We start from the raw sequence: 26,586 nt of genomic DNA on the forward strand, positions 1-26,586 counted from the left end.
CTGATCATCCAGCTGACCGAGTCTGGGGTCTCTCCTGCCTGTGGTCGAGCTGAATATCTTATAGGGCAAGAATGCTGCCCTATGTGTGGTCCTGGTAAGTAGCAGTAGTAACTGTGTAATAGTACATTACATGCTCCTTCATTAGAGCTTTCTTCATGTTGCATCAATGAGATAAACCCATGTTTGATTTACGTATTAACTACTTATTTACTCATTAAAGGTTATTATGTACGGAGACACTGTACTGCCATCATCAATAGAGCTTGTTTTCATTGCCCTTCATCTACCTACACTGATGAACCCAATAGATATGATTCCTGTAAACCCTGCACAGTTTGTGACTCAAGTAAGTTCATTATTTCAACAGTTCAGTTTTTTGTTCCTTATTAGTTTATTTGTTGTCCATTCTATGTATATTATGTATGTCATTTCTTTGCATGGTTGATTGAAATTGAAATGTTTTTGCATCAACTTTAAAATCACTGAATATCCTAATATAGGTGCAGGTCTAAGAGTGAAGAGGGCGTGCAGCTCCACTTCAGACACACTCTGTGAGCCTCTGGAAGGTCACTACTGTACTGACCCAATCAAAGATGGCTGCCGAGGAGCTGTGGAACACACAAAGTGCTCACCAGGGCAGTACGTCAACCAGACAGGTTAGACAATCCTCTGTAATTACCTAATAGACACAAGGTTAGGACTATTGATTAACACCCCCTTCTGTCCACCTGGTAAGATACTTGAACTCAGTCTGTTTGAACCCATATCTAATTAGAGACGTGGATGAATCTTCATGTGAAACCTTCTTCTCTCCCTTGATGCGCATCATTGTAAAGAATAAAAGCTTGTTCCTGATTGAACACCATTCTCTGACGGAGTCTCCATTAATCTGTGGTATTAAAAATGACCATCACCATCAACATGCGTCCATAGTGGATGTTTTCCTTTATTTCTGTCTGTCCATGCAGGTACAGCATCCACAGATACTGTGTGTGGTGACTGTGTAGGCGACACATACTCAGATGGATCATTCACATCCTGCAGACCACACACACGGTACGTTCACTCACTTGGAGTGTTCCAAGTTTAGCAAGGATTATACACCAAGTTATTTACTTGTGTATCTGAAATGTAATTATTTATGTGATCTCTGTAGGTGTGAGTTGATTGGACTTGTTGTCCTAAAAGAAGGATCATCTTCTTATGACACTGATTGTGGTCAAAGACAAAACACTGTTGCCATTGTAGCTAGTATCATAGTTGGTGTTGCAGTCCTAGCTGCTACATGTGGGGCTGTGGTATTTATATATAATAGAAGGAAGAGGAAAAGAAAAGCTCAACAAGGTAAGATTGATTTATTGTTATCAATTACCTACTGTTATGATTGCAATTGTTGAAAATATTGATAAAATCACAAGCATATGAATGTATTGATTTTTTTCTTCTAATTCCTTTTTTTTTCATTTATACACACACACATGCATCTTTTTTAATTTTTTGCATATTAAATGCAAACTAACATTTCTGTTTGTTTTTTCTACAAAGTGCACTATGTGGTAGAAGGACAGCACGGTCCGAATGACTTTTATCACCAGGTGAGTAGCCTACTTTTTTACCACTCAGTTTCTGACTGAATTTGAGTCTAACCATAGTTCTGTCTTGTAGGAGAATATTGAGAAATATTGTGTTACCGAAAGCATGAGATTCTGAAAGCATGAGATTCTGGCTGTTCCTGTGGTTCATATGAGTGATATACTGCAGGTAACATCCTGAGGAACAGTCAGAATCTCATGCTTTCAGTAACACACTATTTTCCTACAAAACAGAAGTAAGGTTAAAATCAAGTTCAATTTGAATTGTGTTTTATTGTCTTAGTCTTACAATAAAGGCATTAAATATGAAATAAATATACAAACACCTTTTCACGTAATCCACAATAGTTTTGTTTTCTTTAGGAACACATATATCTAACATCTAACCCATATACTCAAACTGTTTTTTAATCTTGCCATTGCAGTCATCAACTTTACTTTCTTTTATTTAATAGTCAGAGCCATCATGAGATTAATGTTTTGTTAAAGGCCTGCCAGATTAAGGAATTAATTCAGTGTTCCCCAGACCACAAATTCTGGCTGTCTTACATGGAGTATAAATGAATAGTTGGTGGACAAGTTCAAAGAGTAATACATGATCTCATCCAGTTTGTTTCTTTCCGGGTGCTTAGGGAACAGACTGAACCAGACAGGACTGCCAAATGACCTGTTCTCCTTCTGGACCAACTGACCACAGTGCCACCTCTCTATTACTGCTGTGCTTTCCTCATGAAGAGGATTATGTTCTTTCTGAAGGAACCACACTGGACTACTGGAGGATGGGGAGAACCTCACACACAAAACTGTGCCGTCCCAAGTCCATGTTCCTGCTTTTCTTAGCAGCTATCAATTTCTTAAAGGCAGAGTCTGTGATTCGGTTTCGGTTTCATGAAAGGAGGTAATTTGAACTGTTACTCAAGACTTTTTAGTAAAGCAAGGGTTATGTATGGACAGGTACAAAGAAGAAAAAAAGTAAATGGACAAAAACACAAACAAACAGCTGAATGAATGGAGAGAAACCCTGGTCATGTATCAATCTATTGACCTCAAGGCCGCACTGTGAACATCAGTATCAATTATTATTACGCTCTATCTGGGGACCCGTTCCTTACATGTTTACTCTGAAAGTATCTGCAGCACTTCAGCACTTTGTATTTTCAGCACTTTATTGTTTAACAATTATCTCTTGGCAGATGAGAATTCATCATACAAACCACATTCACTTTGTAACTGTGGCTTGCCATCTTTTGCCTCATTGTCAGAAAGCACAACAGAAAAGACTCCCTTGAGGAAGCGGGTGACCGCTTACAGCTTTTGGTCCATTGCATGGATTGCTTTAAACTGAACATCTGATACCTATTTGATGTGTCAGGCTAATATATGTTTGTATACGAATGTGTAATAATGTAATTGTATAATAATGTGAATAATAATGTTTTTATTATTATTTATTTGTTATGTTTGGGTTCATTTGAATGCTCTCACTCTGAGTGGTAAAGTGGTATCAGTTCTGCAGCTGAATAGATTAGTTTCATCATAGAGCTCAGAAATCAAGCCCGTAAATGGGGGGCTTATCAGCTTGCGCCACAGTGCCCCCCCAATGCTATACAATTTCTAGCATCTTATCATTGATCAACCAAATGAGTTTTTTAGCTAAACTGATGACAATGGATTATCACATCCAATTTAATGCACTTAAAGCTACCATATGCTAATACCAACACATGTAAAAAAAACTTGTATATTGAAAGTTAAATCTAGCATTAAACCAACTAATATGGCCAACATTAAGTCATATGCTACTACCTGTTACATTTAATTGATAAGGTAGTAGTCTCTCTCTCACGCCATCGCCCTGAACAGGGGTAATAGAAGGTTAAATGTACAATTAAATTAAAGTACACACTTTCTGGTCTTCACTTATTGATCACTCATCAACGATGGATGACACCAAACTGATTGTGTATTGATGGCCAGACTGAAAGGCAAACTCAATGCAGACAGATAGGGCATAAATGGCTATGCTTATCTAATCTAGAACTAGTTTATGTCACAGACACAAATATGGGATATGATGGAGAAACAGATTTAAAAGTGAGATTTTAACAGCAATATCCTCGGTGTTCATTAACAACAAGCTGGATCAATTCTTAAACTGTTTGTTTGTATGGTATGGTAACTTCCTAATTCATTGGGATGGCATGTTTTTATTTTATAAAAAATATACCACATAACGAAATAAGCGGTACCACTTTAGAATAAGGCTCGATTTATAAAGGTTTATTAATAGTTTATAATTATGTTATTAATTAGGTTGTAAACACTTTGTAAGTCATTAATAAGCCATTATAAATGAGTTATAACACAGTTTTTATACATCGATACAGGCTCACTATTTGGGAAGATCCCCATCTTGGCAACCCACTGTCTATCCCTTAACTGGCTATACTAGCCCATTGCACACTCCCTACCATTCTTGTATCTGTTACTACCAGACCCGTAGACCCCAGACCCGCAGCCCCAGCACCGAGAAATAAAAGAATCACAGAGAATCACAAAGAATCTGGAGTACGTTTCACATGCTTCATTACTGCTCTTTACTATAATAAAGACTGATTGCTGCATCAACAAGAAACTAACATTTAGCATTTAGTATAAGCAATAGTAGAAGTATTATTAAAAGTAATAATAGTATTACCCCTTTCTTGGAAAATGCTTTCTATGATAAAACATCATCATGACTATCATTGCTGCCAGCATCGTCAACACCACTGATGAAATGACAACATTGGCCCTGGTGCCACTTCTCCCACATTCAGAGTCAGAGGATGATGTTCCCTCTCGGATGACATCCATTCCCCGTGATTCACATCTGTCAGGTTTAAATACACACACAGTACAGAATGTCTCTTATGACAGAATGAAGTGGTATGTGCGTGATGTTCAGTATATTTGGGTGTGCTTACCGTGTGTGTGGTCTGCAGGATGTGAATGATCCATCTGAGTATGTGTTATGATCACAGTCATCACACACTGTGTCTGAGGCTACAGTGCCTGCATAAGAAATTCGATTTTTTGCTGATGAAGAATACGTATTACAGCAGGCAGCATGACCTAACACTGAATGTAAATACCATAAAACTGCTGTTAAAAAAACATACTGTAGCAGCAAAGGGGGTTGCATATGTCCATGTGTGTGTGTGTGTGTGGTAGAGACAGCTCCCAGCATGTGCATGTGTGTGTGTGAGACAGCTCCCAGCATGTGCATGTGTCCATATGTGTGTGGGGGTGAGACAGCTCCCATCATGCCCTGCGAACGAGGAACTGTTTGATCCCATCATGCCCTGCGAACGAGGAACTGTTTGATCAGTAATTCAGAGTTCCATTTTGGAATAATGTGATTATGCCTTACCTGTGTGTCTGGTGTTAGTGCGTAACAGTTAGCATTTCATCCATGTTTCATTGTTGTTTGATGCCTTAGGTTAGCCCTCGTTCAAATATGCCCACCGTCAGTGTAAGTGTTGTGTCAGAGTATAAGACCTGCCTCCTATTGCCAGAGTCTGTATGTAGCTACAGTGGCCAATAAAAGTATTCCTTCTTGGATTATACAGTCGTTGGGGCATAGGAGTAGCAAAAAAGCTGAGGTTTCTGGCTAAATACTGACCATTTTCTTTGACATATTGCCCAGGTGAGCACATTGTGTGTTCCACGGCTCCTCGGCAGCCATCTTTGTTTGGGTCAGTACAGTAGTGACCTTCCAGAGGCTCACAGAGTGAGTCTGAGGTGGAGCTGCACACCCTCTTCACTCTTAGACCCGCATCTACAGAAAATCACATTATTAAAGCGAGTGATAGAATGAATGATGCAAAACAATCAGAGCTGTGGCACAGTGGCCAGTTGAACTTCACACTAAATAAATACCATTGGTATTATTCCTGTGAATGATTCATTATTTTAATGATTACAATTACAAAACATGCTTTGACCTACTGGAGTCACAAACTGTACACAACATGCATGACCCCAGTCCAGTGTGAGCATCAGTGTAGGTAGATGAGGGGCACGGAGCACATGTTGTACTGGTATATTCTGTACAGTCTCTACGCACAAAATATCCTAGAAAGGAGAAGAGAATACACTGGGTTAAGTGTTCAAATACTGTAAATATCAGAACATCATGAATAAAATACTTAAAAAAATAGATTAGCAAAAACTGTCAGTCTATTGATATAACTTTTTTACTGAATGTGATGTACTATACGTAAGGCTCACCAGGGGCACACGTAGGACAACACTCCTGATTTACTTCATACTCAGCAGGACCACAGGACAAACCCATGCATAAGCCAGAGGAACCAGGAAGAATCACAGCCATTATGATCAGCTCTGACAGTAACCTCCACATTGTTTCCTCACCGAAAAAAGCCAATCTTCACCTCAGCAGAATAAAGAAGTCTCTGGTAAGTAGTCTGGAAAATGTAATGTTCATTAGACTTTCATTCTACTGCCTAAACAGACTTTATGAGATAGCTGAACATTGACTTCAGGTGTTTAACTTCCGTTGACTTATTCTCCATGGCTTTCTCTTCATATTGTTAGGAGCTGGGTTTGAAATCAGGCCACTGTTGTAATATTGTAATCCCCACTTGAAATCTGTGTCAAGTTCAGACAGGTCCAAGCCCAGAGTCCAAAACGTGTCACTGTGAAAAGAACTAAGGTCAGAATCATGCAATCAGTCCAGAAAACTGTATCTTGAGAAACCTGAGGAACAGGGAAACACACATATTTCAAAGAATACCATGACGCACAGAAAATGTCAAAAAGTAATGATAAGATACATGTGATTGAAAGAGTATGCTGTTCTTCAGCGAATTCCCTGATGAAAACGCCAAGGCCCGGTTCCTTGGTTTCAAGTCAGCTTGTTCAGAGTAAGAGACTTGTGGAAGACGGCTTAGCGAAAGAATATGTTTAGTCCGACGCTAGCCACAGTAACCTTGGCACAGCACGGTTACTGCCAAGCTGTCCACGTGGATAATAAATAACCACCAGGTATAACTTGAAATGATGGGTTATCATGATGGCATGATATTCAAACAAGTCATAGCTGTGTGCAGGCAGCAGATTTCAAGTAATTAGAGACTAGAGAGTCTGTTCCACTTTGTACTGTCAGTGTAGTGAATGCGTACTGTCTCTTTAAGAGGCCTTTGTTTATCCATTTCATGTAAACACCTTTGTTCGAATAATTGCGGTCCGACTACGATCCGATTAACACTCCTGGATAACTCGATCCGATCCGGTTGATAATACGGACATCGCGGCATGTAAACGGTGAATTGTATTAGGAACTGGACTTTGCGTCTTTGCGCATGCTTGAGATCCCACCGCCCTCCCAGGTCGTGACCCGGAAGTCGAAAGAGACGATAAGTTGTCTCAACTGTTCATACTAATGACACGTTTTTTCCAGAATATCCTGCAGACTGTCTCACAAGCTTATTCTTGTTGATTATGAACAAACATAACAGAAGAGGTCTGAAGATATGAGCACCTTTACAACCCCTCCTTAAACACGTATAAGGACGTTCCACATTTTATTTGCTTAAAACACACAGCAGTACTGTCAAATCAGCTGTCAATCGGCTAATACCTGACCAATACCTTTCAAACTCGGTGATAGTATTCACAACTAATTTATCCTTCATTCTATCAAATATGATGAAATTTGGTATTGCACCCGTGAGGCAAGCGTGAGTTGAGTTTTGTTCGGTTATTTGGCGCTGCCCTCTAAAGACAGAGACGTGACAGGTGGAGCGCGAGATTTTCCCGTTGCAATGCCTTCCTTTATAGACAACAACGACCATTGCACTCAAACAACCACACTCAAACGAGGAGATATTGTATCAATTAGCCTATTAAGTATTGTATTGTATTAATTGCACAGAGTTCCAGTGGCGCATGCAGCCGTACGCACTGTGCGTACCTTCTGCTACGCGAGAAGAAAAAAAAAATATCATGAACGGATATTTATTACAATGGGGAAACTATCAAATCGGAGTACGGACAACTAATGCCCAGCGTTGACGATGCAGATACAGAGCTGGAGCTGTGGAAACAGCTAAATGAGTTACAGCCAAAACGCAGTGTGCTTTGTCAAGCCCTGGAAAGTTTGGCAAATTTCTACCCAAACATTCATTGCGTCCTGAAGGTCTTGTTGACAATCCCCGTTTCCACAGCGTCTGCTGAGCGGTCATTCAGTACAATGAGGCGTCTTAAGACATATCTACGAAGTACGATGACTGACAAAAGACTGACTGGACTTGCTCGCATAAATATTCACACAGATTTGGAAATTGACAGCGAAGAAGTACTAAAACAATTTGATGCAACTGGCAGAAGGGCAATGCGTTTTGGCTGTAACCCATTATTTGCAGGCGTGTGTGTGTGTGAATGTGCGTGCGTTTCTCTCGCCTTTTATCTTTCACCTTTGAATAATGTAACTTATAAACACGTCGGCCCAGCAGAAACAAACAAACAACGCTATGGACAACCCAAGAGGCAACACGCATTTCTGGACCGATGAACAGATGCGATTCATGCTCAATCAATTGATGTTGTTGGTAGTGGTGAAGAGGTCAAGCGGAAATGGCTGTATCACCACTAGTTGTAACGAAAACAGCGCCACCTATCGTATCGGATATGACATGCTTTCGGCCAATGATTCGATTCATCCACTGCCATGTATATTAGGATAATAGCAGTTGCCCCAAAAGATAGCATAGTCCGACTAAGCAAGATTCGAATTATACCATTATGGAAACGCACTGAGTGAGGCACAGGACTAGATGAGACAGGGAAGAGACATATCTGAGGATCTGCCTTGCCTGTGTCCTTACTCAGTGGACTGGCACAGGTCAAGTTGGTCTTCACCCAAGGGTTTACAATAGCGCATTAATAAAAGAAACCTAATCGATCCCAGCTGAAAACCAACCAATCCAACCCATAACTGTTCCAAAACAACATTTGACAAAACTGAACTGCCAACCAAATCAAAATCCCTCCTTAATGCGTCTTGAGTGCATTTACACCTGTAGTTCCATGTGGTGAAGTACTATCCGATTGCAATCTGACCACCCAATACACTTTTAAATGTAAAAACAAAACCATAGTTCCTGGTAAATTACTGGGATAACCTTTCAGGCACCGCTAGTGATCTTCACTATTCAGACATGCAGATACATTCAGGAACATTTCCCTCTTGTGCCTTTTCTCACATGCCAAAGCAATGCTGCAATAGACAACATGCTTGTCTCTGCAACGTTACTGCTTTCACTCTCAACACAGCCATACAGGCATTACCCCTGAAATGTTACTATGTCTTGAGGTGGGAAATTGGGGTTACAGATTTCCCTGAATATCGATCCCTTCTCCCATTCACACATGACCCCATGAAGGAAATGTTCAGGAACATTTCAGTGACAGACTGCATGTATATTTGGCACACTTTATGTTGACTTCCTACTAAGCACATTATACACAGTCTCACTTAAGGCCCCTGATCTTATCTTGAGAAATGTGTATTAAGTCTACACACTACCTGGACACTGCACTCACCTCTTTGCTGTCCAGTGGCCACTTGGCATGCAGCGTTTCCACTTCCACACCCACTTTAAGATTCCCAATGCAGACCACCATTTTAGGCGGCTTGGTTAGAGGAATGCCTCTGAACCTTGGTTAGAAAATAAACAAACTTCAGTGAAGAGGAAGGGGAACTGGTCTACGTGTGAATGTAGCAGCATAACGTCTTATTTTGAGGAAGAAACACACTCAACTTTATGTTCAACACACCTCCGCTTTCCTTTAATAACACAATTGTTTACATATAGTACAGCAACAAGATTGGTGTCCCATAACTACACCTCGCTATTTCTCCCTATTGAAATGCATTTGAAGAGAGATATTTAACAAAGCAGGAGTGGAAAAGGGCCGGGTCTTTTGAGATAAGGAACGGCAACTTTGTGTAGTCAGCACTTTAGGGGGGAAAAACAGAACCAAACTCAGTTTGGTGAGTAAAATTACAAAAATAAGTTAAAAACATAAAAACTCTTTTGTCTTAAGACTGATGTTGATGCACGGAATCAGACATCAACAACAGCTGATTCTCTTTCAGATTAATACAATACTGCACTCGATCACTGAAGGGACTTTCCTCCCAATCTCCATTCACAATTGTCTCAACTTTTTATGTTTGTGCTGCTGTGTGGACAGACACATCCTGTCAGATCAAAGGTCTGTTTTGTTTTGTTTTGTCTAGGGTGTGAGCAGGGGCGGTTTTTCCTACAGGCGGTATAGGCGGTCGCCTAGGGCGCCACTCAGAGGGGGGCGCAAAAAACTGCGCCCAGCAAAAAAAAAAAAAAAAACAAGAATTGTGTTTTTTTTTTGCTGGACAGAGTTTTTTTTGCACCCCCTTCTATATCTCTAACCAATATTTTGACATAAAAAAAATTCTAACATTAGGGTAAAATGAGCCAAAAATCGAACTGAAGGGGTACGTACGTCCTTGGTGTTGTCAGAACATGCTAGCACAGTGAGGCGTTTGGTTAGAGTGTGTGTGTGTTCAAGAAACTTTGAAGCACAAAATAATGAAGAGGCAAAAGCCATCCGGGGCGCAATTTAGGAAGAAAATAAAGGAAGAAGAAAAGAAACGTGCCAAGGAGAAAGGTAAATCTTTAAATCCTGTTCCAGCCTAGAATGAATTCCAGGTAAGAAAACGTTCACGAATGCGTGAATTGCCCGCGGCACTTTAGTGGAGTTAAGAAGAAAAGATGTACCTTATCATTGAAAGTTTTCCTACTCCCTGTCACATAGCTCTTTAAGGATTTTACAGAGGCGGGTATATCAAAAATTATATGTCCATTTATCCTACATTATACAAAAAAAGACATGATTAAAATAGGGGCGCACATATAAAGCCAATAGCCAGTGCAACAACACTACACATATCTTACTCGTTGCATAGCACACCCATTAAGGAAGCCAAACACGGCAACTTGTCAATAAGTGAGGAATAGGCTACTGGTAAAAATCCAAGTGTTGTATTGTCAACTTTAGCGAATGCTTTGTATGTAATCTTGCTAGCTAGCTAGTGACTTGTGACGTTCCTTGTTATTGCCATTCAGTGGAAACATCAGTTCAAGTTCAGCTGTACCGCAATTTGCGTCATTTTGCGTCACCGCGATCGTTGTTGTTTTTTATGTGAAAGAAATGCAGTCTTACAGGGCAAAATAGCGTTTGAAAGTTGCAATTCCGTTTTCGTGGGGAAAAACAATATTTTTTTATTTTGGGGGGGGGGGGGGGGGGGTGCCAGGAGTGAAGCTCGCCTAGAGCGCCAAATGTGCTAGGGCCGCCCCTGGGTGTGAGACAGGCTTTACAAATACATAGCCAAAACATTATTATGAATAGCCACTGCGTCTATGAATAATCAATAAAAGTCTTTACCCAAAGAGTCCTGATTTAAACAAGTAGACAAGGAACGAGCGAGGGAAAATGATACATATAAGGAAACTACACTCGTCACATGGGCACTGGGACTGAACAGCGACTCAAACTCATTTCCTCATCAGTAACTTCTGTGCTTAGTCAAATCCTCCTTTCTGGTGGCCAGACTACATCAAACCCTCTTTTTTAAGTCATGTAGGCCAATCCTACGTTTTTAAGGATACTCAACTTCAAAAGAAAGGGTTGGTAAGATGTAAACCAAGAAAATCAGAGAACCGGAACTAATGTGTAAGGAACAAATTATGAATATTATTACATCGCCCTGGTTACATAGTTACGTACGCTATAATGTACTGAGAAAACATGAACAAATAATTCTCCCCAAGTATCTCAAGAGCAAGTCACAAATCTCCTCATATCACGCATACAAAGCATTATGCCACCTCATCACTAACGAAGGACGGACATAAATGCTCGGCGACCGTCGAGATGTCACGTTTTCAGATTATTTTTGCTTTAACGAGCAAGACCAGAGCATACAGTAACTTGAAGTGTGAATTCGTCTCCACACCAGAAGTCCGAAGCTCGGCCACAACATATAAACAGACACGACCAGGGTGTCGCTGTACACTACAAGCCTATTTACTTTAATAGTCTACTGCAGTCAAATACAAGCTGATAGAAACACCTACCTACATCACATCACCTACCTACCTGTCTCTGATGACGGTCCTGGGTGATGTCAGCGAATGTGAGTTGCGGGTTTGATACATGAAATTTTGGTGGTGTTTAAGCCAAATACATTTTGTTATAAGGGACTTTCCAGCGTGTTGTTTTGCCTTTCGTGAATAGGATACGCCCTACACACGTATGTCCACAAGATGGAGTGCTTACAGTAAGAGCCTGGTCTGACGACTGTGTTTTTTATAGAAACAAAAAATGAACACGGTGATGTTATACAGGCGAGCGCCAAGGAAGTTTGTCTGCATTAGAGGGATTCTTGTTTTTCTTGCCTTGTGTAACGAAGTTAAAAATGTATTATTTTGTTTGCATTTTATTTAATGAAATGCAACCACATTCTGATTTGATTATGTCTTTCTTTTCTATCTTGTATATATTAAATGTTGATTATTGAACACACTGAGTACTAACCTGTACTGTCCCTTTAAGAGATTTGGTTTAGTCTGTAGGTAACCCCGTTTAGTCTTCAGTCAACGGTTCCTGAATTGAAGAGAGCAGGCTAATGTCTAGCATATGGGATAACTACATGTTATGTGTGTGTACAGGTATGTTTGAATTCAGTGTATGTTATGTATTGTTTCCTCTATTGTTGTTCTAATGTGTGAAGAGTTTATGCTATATTTTATGTGCTTTCACATGAGGTTTATTCTTGTAAGAGCTTCAGTCAACGGTTCCTGAATTGAAGAGAGCAGGCTAATGTCTAGCATATGGGATAACTACATGTTATGTGTGTGTACAGGAATAAATGAGTAAAAACATCAGTTCGTGGTCGTTTTATTGAAGAAAAGAACACAACGCAGAAGGACCCGTTACACTTGCAAAACTTTCACTTTGCCTTTCGGGGTGAATAGTGAATTCTAACTTAAAGTAAATCCAAGCTGCTCAAACACTCCTCAAACAACATTGCTAATTAATCCTCAACAGTTGCACTATGATGACATGACATGACATGACATGACATTGCAACATGTAATTTATACTCCACCTACAAATATACCCTAGTTTACTCAATCGTAATTGCACTGCCCGTTTTGTCTCCTTGAAGTCTTCAGGCGGTATCACCAAGCTGTTAGTCATAACGCCGATCGGAGTCGGGATAAGTAACATGACGTTTAAGAGCGATTCCCAAGTAACCCCAGTAGTAACCCCAATAGCCTGTTAAAATATGGGTTAACGTTTTCATCCAGTGAGAGATCGATTAATCTTCTCATCGTCATTCCCACGGATTTAAACCCAGACGCTGTTGTCGACTATTAGGTAAGTATTTACCTTTACTACAAAACCAATAACATAAATGTATTTAATAACAAAATACATTTGTCTGGATTAATGGGATTTCTTTTTTTATTTCTTCCGTGGCATTTCGGAATGAATAGTGAACTCTAACTGGTATCTGATATAAAATCCAGCTGCTCATCCGATTGTCATTCTGAAACTATTTAAAAGGCAAAGGCCATTTAGAATATAATCTGTCTTTCAAACATATCTTGGTTACTCCTGGTTCCTTGTTGCAACAACAGCAAAAACTAAGAGATTTTTTTATTAGAGTCATCTTAACCATTAAGAGATTGTGTGCTAAGTGAAACAGTATTTTAGAAGTTCAAAAGAGTCAAAATGTCTAGGTTATTTTCATACTTGCTGCAGTGCTTTCACTTTTGTTATCTCTACTATACATGATGCCCTGTTAACAGGTTTACCAGCTCAGTTATTATCATGACTTTGGTGAAATTAAGATTGATAAAGATTTCATTCTATGTCATGGAAGATCCCTGTGTCTTGCCTTGATTCTTGTCATTCCTGATAGTTGTTGTATGCCTTCTTACACACACTGATACATTTTGAAGTTAAAAGGTATTCAATGAGTTTGAGTTTTGAATAACATAAGAAAAGTCTATGAACTGATAATATCTTTCATAACTGTTCCCTGCTGTCTTTAAATAGAGTGGATGCAGAGAGGTCAAATAGGCAAATCTCACAAATAAGGAAATGAAAATGTCTTAGGATTTCAAAACCAAAAGGAGTGTCAAGTCTGCTGTTAGAATTCACTGACTGACTTTTCTTATAATCATAAATAATCCCCAAATTGGTGTTTCCCATAATGTACCCAAAGGGAATATAAGGCCATTAAGTGACAGAATGAGGAAAATGAACCCAAGCACTGAATGTGAACACTGTGGGATCATTTTGTGGTTTACAAATGAAAGTTGAAAAGTTTTATTTTTACTGAGTGACTTTAGAAAAATATGTTCTTCCTTTTTGTCCCTGAGTTCTTATAAATGCTACATACATTTTAGTGCACAGTTCCTCTCTAATGAGTATCATGAGGAGTATATCATCAGGACTATGGGGATCTCTCTGAGGCAGACATGTGCCACCATGTGACATACCTCACCCATACATCTGCAGAAATGGTTGTTGACATAAATAATTGACACCACGTGAGGACTAGAGGATGCATGTAGTGTAGTGTTTATAAAGGATGAGTTTGAGCCAACTATACTTGGGATTGCTCTGAGGACGATTCCCCGGTCGAGAAGGCAACCCTCGGCTTTGAATAAAGATGAAACCTCTGCTCACACCTCACACCTCACACACAAATACACCTCGACAAGATTTCACATATCCTTGAGTTAGTTCAGGTTAATTTACGACCCCATGTAGTCTGTGACTCAGCCACAACCACAGGCTTTTTCAGCAGCACAGACAACTCCTTTAAAGCTCCTATAAAAAAAAATCCTAAATAGAAAAGCACAAATGAAACTAGAAATAAGAAAATTAGGAGGGCAATGAAATAAACTCTTTCTATTCATTGGTTTGACAGATGCATCGGTGAAACTGTGGGACATGAGGTTGTTGCACAGCTTTGCGAACGCCATCTTGTGTCAGCTGGACCCAAAGTTGATGAGGAATCATGGTGAAGTTGGTGATTATAGTTCTGATGATCCTGCTGACCGTGTCTGGGGTCTCTCCTGCCTGTGGTCGAGCTGAATATCTTATAGGGCAGGAATGCTGCCCTATGTGTGGTCCTGGTAAGTAGCAGTAGTAACTGTGTCATAGTACATGACATGCTCCTTCGTTAGAGATTTCTTCATGTTGCATCAATGAGATAAACCCATGTGTGATTTACTTATTAACTACTTATTTACTCATTAAAGGTTATTATGTACGGGAACACTGCACTAAGTTCACCAGTACGACATGTGTTCCATGCCCGTCATCTACCTACACTGATGCACCCAATGGACTGGTGTCCTGTAGATCCTGCACAGTTTGTCACTCGAGTAAGTCAAATATTTAAGTAGTTTTGTTTTGCCTTCCTCATTAGTTTAGTTTTTGTGCATTCTATGTATATTATTTATGTCAATTCTTTGCACTGTTGATTGCAATTTAAATGTTTTTCAATCAACTTTATAATCCCTGTATATCCTAATATAGGTGCAGGTCTAAGAGTGAAGAGGGCGTGCAGCTCCACTTCAGACACAGTCTGTGAGCCTCTGGAAGGTCACTACTGTACTGACCCAATCAAAGATGGCTGCCGAGGAGCTGTGGAATACACAAAGTGCTCACCAGGGCAGTACATCAACCAGACAGGTTAGACAATCCTCTGTAATTACCCTATATAGAGACAGAATGACAAAGTTAGAAGAGGAGGTGGATACACACACACACACACACACACACACACACACACACACACACACACACACACACACACACACACACACACACACACACACTGCTGCAGGAAACAAGAAAGTGCACACGGTACAGTAGTATGTTAGCCACTGAAAGAGTTTAGAATCATTTATAATTATTTCTCTATCATTATTATTTTCTCTTCTCTATCCTGATTCTTCTTTCATTATTCTTCAGTATATTTATGTGTCTTCTTATTAGAAGTTAGGAGTTTATAAGTGTGTTTTATTTCTTCTCATATTCCCTTTCGGGGTGAAAGACACCCTCTAAGTGTGTTGCTCAGAGAATGGCCTACCTGACTGTAAGAAGGTGTTGGCATTTATACCATTCAATCAGGTAGTTTACAGGGTGGTGATAAGACCACACCCTAATGGCAGAATGGGATGACAGTGGGATAGGTCATTATCATCAACATCATTGTAAAGAATAAAAGCTTGTTCCTGATTGAACACCATTCTCTGACAGAGTCTCCATTCATCTGTGGTATTAAAAATGACCATCAACATGTGTCCATAGTGGATGATGTGTGTTTTCCTTTATTTCTGTCTGTCCATGCAGGTACAGCATCCACAGATACTGTGTGTGGTGACTGTGTAGGCGACACATACTCAAATGGATCATTCACATCCTGCAGACCACACACACGGTACGTTCATTCACTTGGAATGTTCCAAGTTTAGCAAGGATTATACACTAAGTTATTTACTTGTGTATATGAAATGTAACTATTTATGTGACCGCTGTAGGTGTGAGACGATTGGATATGTTGTCCTAAGAGAAGGATCATCTTCTTATGACACTGATTGTGGTCAAAGACAACACACTGTTGCCATTGCAGCTGGTATCATAGCTGGTCTTGTAGTCCTAGCTGCTACATTTATATATTTTGGAAGAAAAGATCAACAAGGTAACATTTTTCACGTTTCTTATGATTAAATTATTGTTATTATTAAGGGCTACTGTTATCATGATTGCAATTGTTGAGAATATTGATAAAGAAGATGAATTTTTTGTATTCTCTCTTTTGTAACATTTATACACATGCACACTTGCATCTTTTTAATATTTGTGTTTATGTTGTGTGTTATTTTGTATTAATATATTCTTACTGGTGTATTGTTATTATCAGTCTAGAAAATGTACTTCATGATTATACATATTAAATTCAAAATAAATTCTGTCTATTTCAATTCTTCAAGTTTGTTTGTATTGATTTGTTTATTAGACACATGTTTGAAAAGCAATAAACAAGAAAAGTCAGACCATACCGTCGCAACAGAGGTACAGTTATTCACTAAAGCTTATGTCCATTACTGTCCTATCTGTGTCAGGTTTTATTGCCTTATTGCCTTTCATAATGTTTGTATTTCTATAGGAACAAAGGCAATTAGGTGGAATGAAAGCAGCAATTATTCAAAACAGTCTGAATAGCTGTCATATTAATAATGGTGACGGTGAGTAGCCTACTTTTTTACCACTCAGTTTCTGACTGAATTTGATTCTAACCATATTTCTGACTTGTAGGATTATAGTGTGTTACTGAAAGCACGAGATTCTGGCTGTTCCTCAGGATGTTCCCTGCAGTATATCACTCATAGGAACCACAGGAACAGTGAGAAACTCATGCTTTCGGGAACATGATATTTTCCTACAAGAGTTGATTGGACTTGTTGTCCTTATAGAAGGATCATCTTCTTATGACACTTGTCAAATTGTGGTCAAAGACAACACACTGTTGCCATTTTACCTGGTATCATAGCTGGTGTTGCAGTCCTGGCTGCTACATGTCGGGCTGTTTCGCTGTTTATTTCAATTCTTCAAATTTGTATGTGTTTTCTTTTCATTTGTTTAACAGAAAGAAGTTTGCAAGGCGACACACAAGAGAGGTCAGGCCATTCTCTAACAGAGGTACAGTTATTCACTAAAGCTTATGTCCATTTCTTTCCTATCTGTGTCAGGTTTTATTGCCTTTCTGATCATAATGTTTGTATTTCTATAGGAAATAACACACTAATTTCCTACAAATCAGAAATAAGATTAGAATTGTGTTTGTCTTTGGGAATTTAACCTGAGACAATGAAGGCATTAAATGTGAAATAGACACCTTTTCATGTAATCCACAATAGTCGTGTTTTCTTTAGGAACATGGCAACAATAATCCCTTTCTCCTTCTGAACCCATATACTCAAACTGTTTTTTATTCTTGCCATTGCAGTCACCAACTTTATATTCTTTTATTTAATAGTCAGAGCCATCATGAAATTAATGTTTTGTAAAAGGCCTGCAAGATTACTGAATTAATTCAGTGTTCCCCAGACCACAAATTATGCTTTTCATGTAATCTACAAAAGTTGTGTTTTCTTTAGGAGCACGACACCTTTTCTCCCTCTTAACCCATATACTCAAACTGTTTTTTTATTTTGCCATTGCAGTCACCAACTTTATTTTCTTTTATTTAATAGTCAGAGCCATCATGAATTAATTCAATGTCTTACATAGAGTATAAATGAATAGTTGGTGGACAAGTTCAAAGAGTAATACATGATCTCATCCAGTTTGTTTCTTTCCAGGTGCTTATGGAACAGACTGAACCAGACAGGACTGCCAAATGACCTGTTCTCCTTCTGGACCAACTGACCAGGGGCGGCTTGTCCATAAGGGCGATTGGGGCGACGCACTGCCTACAAAAAAAAAAAAAAAAAAATCCTGATGTATAAATGCAATTTTCTTGTAAGTCGTTTTGGATAAAAGCGTCTGCTAAATGACTAAATGTAAATGTTAAAAAAAAAATCTGTCGGATTCTACAACTAGACAGTCTGATCGGCCTTTGAATGTCATTGTCCAATCAGGTAACAGCCAGACTGTCAGGCAAAAGTCGTGCTTTCAAATGGCCCCGCCCCTTCTGGGCGATTTGGGGCAAAATAAAAATCGTCCCAGACCTCTCCTATTGACTCCCATGTTAAATCCATTTTTTTCACAAAACAGGGCTCTCAATGCATTCTCTATGGCTTCCGGGAGGGCTTGCCCCTCCATGCCGTGTCATAAGTAATCGACGTAAAAGCATAATAGAACGTCATACAGCTTCGACAGAGGCATATTCTGTCAAGATAATGGCTCCTGTAGGGGGAAAATCCGTATTTCCGCTGGGATCCGTATTGAAACCCGGAAGTGAGTACGTAATCCCGGTCTCTGGTTGGTTAAAACTTGTCATCCCCGACAAGTGATCACACCCGTAAAATATGCGAATGTCAGCACATTTGATTCTATAAGACTATAAGAAAAGCCTGTGGCAACAGCAAGTAACGAACTAGTAACAAGCTAGCTAGACCTAGAGTTTAGGGGTGATGTGCTCTGAGTGCAAAAAAAATAGATGTAAATGCTATTGAGTACACCACATACAAATGCAAATTACAAATGAATACATTAAACAGAATTAAGTACTCACTTCCGGTTTCAATACGGATCCCAGCAGAAATACGGATTCTCCCCCTACAGCTCCTATTCAGTGCAACAACTCGATTCGCTCTTTGACAGAAACTCCTTTTTAGTCGGCGTACTAATGAAGATAAATTGACAACAAAACAATTAGGACTTCCTAGACCAAATGTATCCATTCAACAGGTTTCTACAAAGGGAGGGAAATCCGAAAGAATCACGGTCTTGAAGTGGCTAACGCGGTCTGTATTTCTATACCACTGTCACTTTTCATAGGCTTCACAGTGTGTTTCACAGTTCGCTTCTTGCACACTGAATTATAATTTATGTGATGACTTATTTGGCTTTTGTAAGCCAATACTTTCAAGATCAGTCAATAAATATTGTTGGTTTTGACTTAAATGTTGCCCCCTTCTTTATGTTGTTACTGGACATATCATGTGTCCTGTTAAACTATTATGTTACATCATACAACATTTGAGACATGTGGATAATGAAAAAGTGGGATCATTTAATGTGGAGCCACATCATGTTTGCTTATGAAGGCTCCTGGATGCAACTTTCTTCCATAGCTTTCCACCTGTAGCTTCCTACTCTAGCTATGTAGCAAGAGGGGAAATATTACTGTTGTGTGCTGCCAATAGTGGACAAAAGGGTATTGCTGTATGAGTTAATCAGCTAACCTAATGTACCTAGCTACTGAATGGGTCACCTTAATCATTATCAAATAAATTGCCCCCCCTGAGAATTTTTTCAGGAGCCGCCACTGCAACTGACCACAGTGGCACCTCTCTATTACTGCTGTGCTACACCACCTCACTACTGCAGAGACTCCTGCCCTGAGATGCCAGAGTGGGGACCTGCATACCATGATCAGAACACCACTTGCTGGATGAGGATGTTATAACTCGATCATGTCTTATCAAAGAACATATTGATTGTGGTATTTCAGCACCTGACTTTCCTCATGAAGAGGATTATGCTCTTTCTGAAGGAGCCACACTGGACTACTGGAGGAGGGGGAGGCCAGGGCACACAAGACTGTGCCGTCCCAAGTCCATGTTCCTGAGTTTTGCTAAGAAAAGGACGGTCTTGTGATCCAAGAGGGATGTGGCATGCAATTGGCACTATGGATGGTGTTGTCTGTGGAATTTCCCCAACCTTCCTGTACTTTAGTCATGTTTAAATAAGCAGTCACAAAGCAACCATCCACAATCAGCTGTGTAGATATGATCTGTTTCTAAGGGATTGGTGTAGTATTGGTACAAATATTAATATTGATTTATTTATTTAGCAGAAACTTTTATTGAAAGTGACTTCCTGTATAGTCCGAGTACACATGGTTAAATCCGACTAATATGTTTGTTAATATTTGTGTCCTTACACAGACCCACTTTAATGTAGGAAATGCATGCGTCACTAGCCTAATTGCACTGTGTAGTGATTGCTTTAACCTTCCATCGTAGGGCGATCTTGGGGATGCGGTCCTGGTCCATCCTGAGAACGTGTCCGAGCCATTTGAATCGGCGGCGTTTGATCTCTAGCACCACACTGTTGCACTTAGTCTCCTTGTATAAATGTGCATTGGATATTTTCTCAGGCCAGAAGATTTGACAGAGTTTCCTGAGGCATCCATTATGGAAGGCTTCGACTTTTTTCATGTCGAGCCGTACAACAACACAGATTTTACGTTACTGTTGTAGAGTCAGACCTTTGTTCTTAAGCTGTATTGCTTAGACTTCCAGATGGAGTGTAGCCTAGCAAAAGAACCCTGTGCTTTTCCGAGTCTTGCTCTAATATCTTTTTGTGCAGAGTTGTCTTTGCTGACGAGGCTTCCCAAGTATGTAAATTCCTCAGCATAGTCAAGAGCGTGCCCGTTCACTGTGATTGGTGCATCTGGGGTGGCATTGATGCACATCACTTGGGTTTTGGGTGCATTTATGTTCAGCCCTACTTGTTGGGCAAATTTGTTCAGTCTGTCAGTTTTCTCCTGCAGGTGAATGTGCTTTGGTGCAAGGACAGCAAGATCATCGGCAAAATCTAGTTCTTTAAGTTGGGAGAACAAAGGCACATAAACACAAAGGCAGCTTTCATTTCCTTTAGATGTTGCTGTGTCCTGCTGCTCTGGTTTTATGGTTAGGCGGTTGTTATATTGGTTTGGTTTGGCTATACATACTTGCATGTGACAGTGAGGTTTGGCCGCTGTGGGAAGTCCCCAAACAATAGCCCAAGGAATTTATCGTCGTTTCCTGTGTATGACTTGTCATGCCCGGCTCACAGGCATGCCAAATAACAGAGAGTCACACAGGATTTAACGCCAAACAGTATGATTTTATTTAGCAACTAGGGTTATATTACCAGGCCAGACTACGGTGAGATGGGGCAGTCAGTGAATCGCCCTCCTAACGGGCCTGCCGGCTTGCGTGGTGAAACCACTACAAATGATCCAGAACGCGTCGGCGCGTCTGGTGTTCAACCAACCGAAGAGGGCACACGTCACCCCGCTACTCATTGAGCTCCACTGGCTGCCGGTAGCTGCTCGCATTAAGTTCAAGTCACTTATGCTTGCCTACAGAGTGCTCGATGGTTCTGCTCCCACCTACCTAAATGCTCTTGTAAGGGCAAATGTTACACCCAGGATGCTGCGCTCTTCTAGTGAGCGTCGTTTGGCACTGCCGTCTGTGCAAGTACGGCAGTCCAGACTATTCTCATTTGTAGTTCCACGTTGGTGGAATGAACTACCCAGCACTACCAGAGCAGGGGCGTCCCTCTCTACCTTTAAGAAGCTTTTGAAGACCCAACTCTTCAGAGAGCACTTCCCGTCCTAACTGGCACTTCGACTAGTGCGTAACTTGCAATTACAGCAGTTACACTTCTGCACTCTTTCTTTCTTTTTATTTCATTTTGTTATATTTCTAATGTAAAGTAGTATTTATTTATTGTTACACCAGGTTCTATTGCTCGTAGCTTGAATATTCTCTCCCTTGTACGTCGCTTTGGACAAAAGCGTCTGCTAAATGACTAAATGTAAATGTAAATGTAAATGAATCAGTAAGGTTGTCGTGTATGTATGCATGCTAGGGCAGTAGATGGAATGTTGTATCTCAGTAGGTACGGAGCGATGAGCATTGCGCAAGACGAGCAGTAGGGAGCAAGGCTTCCACGCGATCTCTCTCTCTCTGAATGTCCCATGAAATCCGTGGGCGGTGCTCTTATAGTAGCAGACCCAGGTGTTCCCAATAACGAACGAGCTGGCCACACCTGCGGGGCATCTGTAATACAAAGACAAGTAGCTCTCCCAGCCACCAGAAGAGGCGGGGTCGTCACAGACTGAAATTAACAGACAACTAGAAAGGTAGTAGGATCAAAGGCAGCCTTCTTCTTAAAATATTTATGTTTCACTTCAGACACAAAATATTATCAGAATTAACATCATATGGAGAGTTCAACATGTATTGAAAGGAGGAAGTGTCTGGTTATTATGCTCAATATATTTGTGATGCCACACAGCAACACCCTACACACACACACACACACACACATACCTAAGAAGGGAGTGTGTTGCTATTCACTCCCTAAACACTGATTTCCCGCATGCGACTATTAAACAGGGCCACGGACTACTGCCTGATTCCTTCCAGCAACGTTCGATAACGGTTGTGTCTTCTGGAAAGGTCGGAGGTCAGGAATGAAAACGGGTGCAGTTGTAGGGGTACAGTGAGAGCATTGGGGACAGACACAGTCATGACTCTTCCATAGAACCTCTTTTGTTTATCCCGGCCTACTGAAATTAAATGCAGAAACTCTACCCCTTTATTGCATTATAAAACACAAGGGCAGCTGTCTTTTCCTTTAGCCAGTTGTGCGTGGTTGTATCTTGTTGCGCAGCATCTATGGTTGGGCAGTTGTTATATTGGTTAGGTTTGGCTATGAGTACTTGCATGTGACAGTGAGGATTGGCCGCTGTGGGAAGTCCCCAACCAATAGCACAAGGAATTTAACATCTTTTCCTGTGTATAACTGAAATTAACAGACAACTAGAAAGGTAAGAGGATCAAAGTCAGCATTCTTCTTAAAGGATTTATGTTTCACCTCAGACACAAAATTCTGTCAGCATGAATATCATATGGAAAGTTCAACATGGATTGGAAGGAGGAAGTGTGTGGTTCTTATGCTCAATATATTTATGATACCAGTTACCGAGGGCACGTATTACTGGACACCCTTTTGTTACTTCTCTTTTAGTTAAACCTCCATATATTGTCACGAGTTGCAAGTTACTTCTCCATTTCCTCATGTTGTGTGTCAGCACAGTCCTGCTTTAACAGCTGTGTCATGCACTGCATGAATACTTCCACAGCACTGACTACAATAATGCTGCTGACCATCAGACTGCTGTGGTGAAAATAATGATAAGTGCACTAGAAGAATGTAAAGCATGCTGTATGATACATTATAATGTTTATACTATGGGCACATACTGCCTAATGTTGTTTTTGTGTTTATATTGTTTATATATTGTTTATATTTGTCACTGAACAAACCTTGTTATGAAATGTTTTCTGTCAAATACATCATTAATATATTCCAAACCCTTAAGAATAAACTTGGAATACATTGTAGATGAGAGTGTTTTTTAGAGAACAAAAGTTCAGTTATAAAAAAATAATTTAAGCTAAGTGTATTTCTCAAAAAAATACAAAAATTGAGCAAGAATAAACATTTTTTTATAAACTTTATGAATGATGACATAAATACACCTCTTTGCAGTGCAGTCCCACCTCCAGACTTTACTACTGGACACAGCGATTGATTAAACTGTTGTGGAGCTCTATCATGTAAGCATTTAAGGCTGAATCTAAGTGACTCAGAATGTTTTTATGCCATCCTGTGCCAAGAAATGCATTTATCTGTTGATGCTATTTGTTGATAAGCTCTTGTTGGTTCAAGAACTCTTTCTCTTTAACTTCTCCTCTATAAACCTAATACACCAGTCTGGTTCTAACAGTTATTTGCTTGCTGTCCAGACTCAAACAGAAAATCTGCCCAAAATGACGTGCAAAGATTAATTCACGCCATTAAAGCTTTTAATCCACTTAATTACTCTAATTTCATCATTTTGAAACAAAGTCAAATGTAAGAATTAGCAGTGGTAGGTGTCCATCACAGTAGCCTTTAGAATGATCACAAGTGCACAAGAGCACAACATATTCAGCCAAGAAGAATATTTCCAGCATCATTTAAGAAGAAACAACATGTGCATGTCATCATCTTCAAATTCATTTTGATGGAATATGGTAAACATATTGATTTCCACCCCTCTATCACATATCTGTCATATATTGATAGATGGAGAAATGACTGTTGTCATGCCTACCAAGGCCTGTCTGTCCCATGCACTTCAGGGACACAATGCTAAGCTTAGACCCGAGGCTATCATTTATAACAAGCACACCTCCCCACCTCATAGAGCAGTGGAATTTGGCATCCGACTATGATGCAAAATATGGTTGTGATGAGATCACACCTCCCACACTCAGACCCTGTAGCGCCCCCTAGGAATGTCATTACTCCAATCTTTGACTCCACCTGCTGGTAACACACAGCCAGCTAGAGATCTCACGTTCAACAAACAAGTCTATTGTATTGTATCACGTTTATGCTGTGCATTCAAATATGTAAAAATAAGTGATATGGCCCCTACTAGGGGCTGTCTCACCCATGCTAATCTTAGACCTCAGGACAGAATTTATAATGAGCATACATCATAGAACAATGTCATTTGGCATAAAACATCCAATTATGATGGGAACAATATGAAATCGCATCTCTCACATTTTTAGGCGCTGTAGCACCCCTATGTTTATTTATGTTTACATTATGAGAAGCTTGGGACAAGGCGAAATGTTTAGTGAAACCCAACTTCCTCATGTCAAAACCAACATGTTCAGTGGGCCGTGCATTCAATGGGACGACTTAACTTTTGTGGGGGTAGAAAAACAATTAGGGGGTGTAGGTGAAATTGGTACCAGCCTCACATGGGAGTACCAGACTATGTAGGTACCTTACCCTATGAGCAGGCGCCGGGTGAATGTGGGTGCAATTGTGTGTAAATTGTGATACCGTCTTTGCGAGGGCCACCAAGACACACTGGTGCTGTCCTTGCAACAGCAACAATAAGTTGGTAGTCTCACTCGATTGGACAGGCATCAACCATTCAACACAAAGGCAGATCAATTAAGTTGAACACCTAGGGGGCGCCACACAAAGTGTAGTGTCCTCCACAGTGGTCAAAATAATGATAATCCACAAATCAGTCTCATTAAATATATCAGTCTCATAAAATATATTATACTATCAATTTGGAACTCTGATTAATAACTAAATTAATAACTACAACCAAAGTTACCTTATTAATAGAAGGTTGAAGGTCTTTGGAGTTCTGAATATAATACATGTGATGTGGAAAAGGACGAGCCTATATGCAGCGCGAAGTTTGAGTATTCCCTTCACGTGTGTGGCTATGTGAAGGCCAATGTATATGTAAACGTGTGTGAATACGATGCCATGTTAGAAGAGGGAAATGGTTAGTGATGCATGCAAGACCCTGTGTGTCTGATAAGCAATCCTAACGATAACCCTTAGATGGTGTGGCGAAGCCAACTACCAAATAACCATAAAATATACAAACAGTTATGTTCGGTGAACAAAACAGATGAAATACATGAACAATGGCATACGTAAACAGTCCTATGCTTAGCCAGGTTGTAAATAAGCTACGATAGCTAAATGCCCAGTTAATGTCGAATTTACCAGTCTTTTGGATAAAGGAGTCGTGTTGGCGAATTCGATGTTGAAGAGGCAGAGAAGAGATGAAGATGTCCGTAGATGGATGAAGATGTCCGTAGATGGAGAAAGTTGTCCTTGCTGTGATGTCTTTGTTTCACTGAAGTTAAGCTTGGAGGATTTGATCACTCGGAACGTTGCAGTTTGCCTTCTGTTGTCATGCTTTGTTCCCGTTGCAGAGTTAGCTAGCAGGTCTATTGTTAGCTGCTTTCACTAAACGTACTTCTTCTCAATTAGCAGTTTGTTGACTAATCAGAAATCTTAGGCGTTTGTCGGCCGTAAGACAGAAGTGAAAGTGTTCTCTTTGTTGCGAGAGAACAAAGAGAGTTGTTCTTCACCCTTGGAGGTGAGTGGACAAGAGAGGTGGTCCTCGGGCGACGCCGGAAGAGAGAGAGGTAAGAGAGAGCACATCTGGAAAAGACTTGGCTTTTGTTCAAGCTCAAGGGGGCGTGGTTAAAGTCGCATCAGGTTGCAGTTTTATGATAGGGATGGCTTTACGTAGGTTTCGGGTTCAGCCATACGCACGGTACTGATTAAAGTCAAACACAATGGACGAATTCCAGGTGTACCTACAGGGGTTCCTGGGGCCAGGACTTCAGTGATGTGTTGCAGGGCCTACAGCTCTGAGAGGGAGGCCATACAGCTCTGAGAGGGAGGGAGGCCATACAGCTCTGAGAGGGAGGGAGGCTATACAGCTCTGAGAGGGAGGCCATGCAGCTCTGAGAGGGAGGCCATACAGCTCTGAGAGGGAGGGAGGCCATACAGCTCTGTGAGGGAGGCCATG

General features: G+C 40.3%; 1 protein-coding gene and 1 long non-coding RNA gene across 3 annotated transcripts in view; both read left to right on the forward strand.

Moving 5' to 3' along the window:
• The first annotated feature begins 326 nt into the window (after positions 1-326).
• LOC122132874 lies at positions 327-1,224 on the forward strand. 2 transcript variants are annotated; one of them, XR_006152390.1, is made up of 4 exons: positions 327-346; positions 501-656; positions 969-1,056; positions 1,157-1,224. It is a non-coding gene; the product is annotated as an uncharacterized LOC122132874 (long non-coding RNA). The 2 variants fall into 2 exon arrangements; XR_006152391.1 differs by having other exon boundaries at positions 328-346; positions 507-656.
• Positions 1,225-14,419: 13,195 nt separating this feature from the next.
• LOC116220241 (tumor necrosis factor receptor superfamily member 14-like) overlaps positions 14,420-26,586 on the forward strand; it is a 59,147-nt gene continuing 46,980 nt past the window's right edge. Inside the window, exons 1-4 of the mRNA XM_031565599.1 lie at positions 14,420-14,854; positions 14,981-15,106; positions 15,246-15,416; positions 16,080-16,167. Coding sequence (XP_031421459.1) covers positions 14,737-14,854; positions 14,981-15,106; positions 15,246-15,416; positions 16,080-16,167 — 503 coding nt within the window. The 5' untranslated portion in view covers positions 14,420-14,736. The remainder of the gene's footprint in view (positions 14,855-14,980; positions 15,107-15,245; positions 15,417-16,079; positions 16,168-26,586) is intronic.

Source organism: Clupea harengus, chromosome 4 (assembly GCF_900700415.2).
Source record: "Clupea harengus chromosome 4, Ch_v2.0.2, whole genome shotgun sequence".
Taxonomy (NCBI): Eukaryota; Metazoa; Chordata; class Actinopteri; order Clupeiformes; family Clupeidae; genus Clupea; species Clupea harengus.